This window comes from Phytophthora cinnamomi, assembly GCF_018691715.1.
Source record: "Phytophthora cinnamomi strain GKB4 chromosome Unknown Contig21, whole genome shotgun sequence".
NCBI lineage: Eukaryota > Oomycota > Peronosporomycetes > Peronosporales > Peronosporaceae > Phytophthora > Phytophthora cinnamomi.
The window spans coordinates 2366083-2369123 of NW_027150954.1; the positions used below are offsets into that span (position 1 = coordinate 2366083).

The 3041-nt window shown below is 51.4% G+C and overlaps 1 protein-coding gene across 1 annotated transcript; it reads right to left on the minus strand.

Moving 5' to 3' along the window:
• Positions 1–1478: 1478 nt before the first annotated feature.
• On the minus strand, positions 1479–2243 carry IUM83_03760 (serine protease trypsin-like protein; the record flags this gene model as incomplete). The annotated part of the gene is made up of 1 exon (XM_067927789.1): positions 1479–2243. One exon carries the CDS (start codon positions 2241–2243, stop codon positions 1479–1481), a length of 765 nt encoding a protein of 254 aa, XP_067795150.1.
• Between the last annotated feature and the right edge of the window lie 798 nt (positions 2244–3041).

Consider the following 3041-nt stretch of genomic DNA (forward strand, 5'->3'; position numbering starts at 1 on the left):
TAATAAGCTTCAAGCGGTATCGAAGTTGATTTGCGATTGGTGCACGGAGGCAGCAGCGCGCACTGTGGTACAACGCAATGGATTCAGCGCAGCACGCTAAACTTTGAAGGAGAATCGACGTAGGCGAAGCAAAGCCGTATCGAGCTGAGAGTGACAGGGACCCGCCATTTGAAAGCAGTAGCACGGAGCGAAAATATGACACCACAAACGGCGGAGCAAGGTAGGCTGATGGAGGACTGCAAAGAGTGCACCGTTAATAGAGATAATGAAATCTTCTTTAAAGCGCTTCTACTACGAAGCTGACAGCGCACAAATGTAATTAATCATTACGGATTACTTGCAGCATATTACGGTAATTGACGGTAATTATTACCATGTAAACTTTCCACACTGGTCAACAATTGATCACTACTGTATTTCTGCCAGATTGGTGTGTAAACTGCACGAGCTACTGTACCCCCCCCCCCCCGTACTTTGCTTTTATCCACTTCTCATTTCACAACCTGATCGACACTAGATCCAACTGCTTCTGAGGTCATGAAGACTTTCCCGTCCGTTGTTGGGCTGATTGCAGTTGTCTATGCTGCGTGTGGAGAAGTGCATGCAGAGCTGTACTCTCCTTGATGGCAGCGTGGTTCCAAGTGGCAAAAAATATACACAGCCGGTGTCCGCAACACTCTTGAAGGCGACAGTTTTCCGGTGGAGCGCTAGTCGCTCCGATGTATGCCTCACTACAGCGGCATGCACCAACGGCAACCCTACTTACAACTTTGCATCAGTGGGGGCACACTACCTCAATGATACACTTGACGGCGAGCAATTCAAGATCGTGTCAGCTTGGAACCACACAGGCTACAACACCACCACTGGTGCGTACGATTTCGCCCTACTTAAGCTGGAGAAACCAAGTAGATTCCCGCCTGTGAAACTTCCTGCTGATGATGATTCCGACATCAAGCCGGGAATGTGATCGACCATCATGTGTTGGGGCGCACATCGTACCCAAATGGGAGTCGTTCATACGAGCTGCAGCGTGTGGGTCTGGCTGGAGCTCTGGGAACCGCAGAACAAAGCGGTGCTCCCAAAACTGAAACTTTTTTCACGGATGCGTTGAAACGAGCCATGGCGTGGATAGTGCACGATTTCCATTTTGTTCCTACTACGACAGTGTTACAAAATTCCAATGAGCGTTGTTAGAACAGTCGTGGTATGTTGAGCTTCGTGCAATCTCGCACACATTTAGGAGAATCAAGAGCGGTTCGAATCGAAACTTCGATTGAATATGTACTATGTAGTATTACGTCTGGTCGCGAAGTATCTGCCGCCATCACTAAATGACTGTAATGTACCTCACCAAAAACTAGAAGAAGTATCTGCCGCCGCAGTCGTATATCAAATCAAAAAAAAACTGCGAAGACGTATCTGGATGAACTACTACTTCATGGCAATGCCAACTCAGCTCAAGACAAAACTGCTGCTTACTTGGCCTTCATGACATCGTTGATGAACGGAAGTGCCGCCGACACGCGCGAGTAGATGGCGGGAGAGTCCTTCACGCCGCAGCCGCTGCCGCCGCTCACCAGGCCGATGAGAACGTCGTCGGCGTCGGTCTGGCCCGTGTTCTCCTTGATGAACGGACCACCAGTGTCGCCCTGGCACGGAGATTTGCCCTGAGCGCCGCCAGCGCAAAACTGCGACTCACCGATAGTTAACTTGGTCTTTGTGCTGCAGTCCTCGTTGCTCCACACTTGCTGGCTCAGGGCCTGCAGCTCCTCAGCGCCCATGCCATTGACGGAAGTGAGGCCCCAGCCCATGACCGTGCCCCACATGCCCTTCTGAACGTCCGCGGCACTCGGAAGATTCACGGGTTTGTACTTGCTGGCCTTGGCCAGCGTCAGCACGGCGAAGTCGTAGGCCAGCGTGTCCTTGTTGAAGTTCGGGTGGGGATCCGCCTTGATGACCTTGATCTCGTCGCCGTCCTCGCCGCCGTTGATGTAGTGCGCGCCCACCGACACGAAGTTGGCGGAGGACGCCTTGGTGCACGAAGCAGTCGTGAGCACGTGGGTGGGCGAGATCAGAGCGCCGCCGCAGAAGCTGAAGTCGTCCGCAGACTTGGGGTCGACGGTGGTGCGGAGACCCGTCGTATACGTTTTAACGCCCTGCGGGACCTTCTGGCCGCCGAGGATGGCAGACACAGAGCCGACCAGAACGGACGCGTACACGAGGGTGGAGATGACCTTCATATTTGAGCTGTGAGTAGCTTGACTTGGGCTGTTGGCGGTAAAACCAGGAATGAGAACGCTGCAGCAGCGGAGAATCGTACATGTACAGTAGCGTGACACGGATTACTTAGACAAGCATAAACTGAACCCATGTTCAAGATCTACTGTTTTCCATTGCCCCAGAGACAGCACCAAGCTCGATAAAATCTCTACCTTGTGATCCACACATGTTGGGTTGCTTTTCGCTGTTTATCGTAAGTAGATCTGGTAGTACCTACATCATGGGATCGATTTGAAAACGTGCGGTCAAGTTGGTCTCCAGCATGAAGAAAATGAATCAGGCTTCGCACAACTGAACGATAGCACCACGTTCAGCAAAAACATGAGGGCTAATCACGAGATTGGGGAGACCAAAGCGTGAGCAACCGTTATATATATACCTACTGTAAACCAGCAAACGAGTCGTAAGCACTTGCTGTCGTGGGGCAGATGTTGAACCGAATTGTCAGATAAGGACTACTGTACATGTACAACCGATTTCGTGTTGCTGTAATTCTAACCTATCGCAGCTTGGCCTTCAGGCCAGAGCAGTCCTATGGTCAGGCCTCTCAAAATTAGGCGGTGTGTGAAGAAATAGCGCAGAATGTCTAATCCTGAGTTTCCAAAATGCCTAATTCTGAAACCACCCCAGCTCGCAGTCGCTACCTGTTCATTCCACCTTTCGGTGCTCTACACCTCCTAGCACGAATGGAGAAGGCAAAAGGATCAAGGCGAGGGTCTAAGAAGGGTGCTCGTGGAGACCAACAGACCGCATCACAG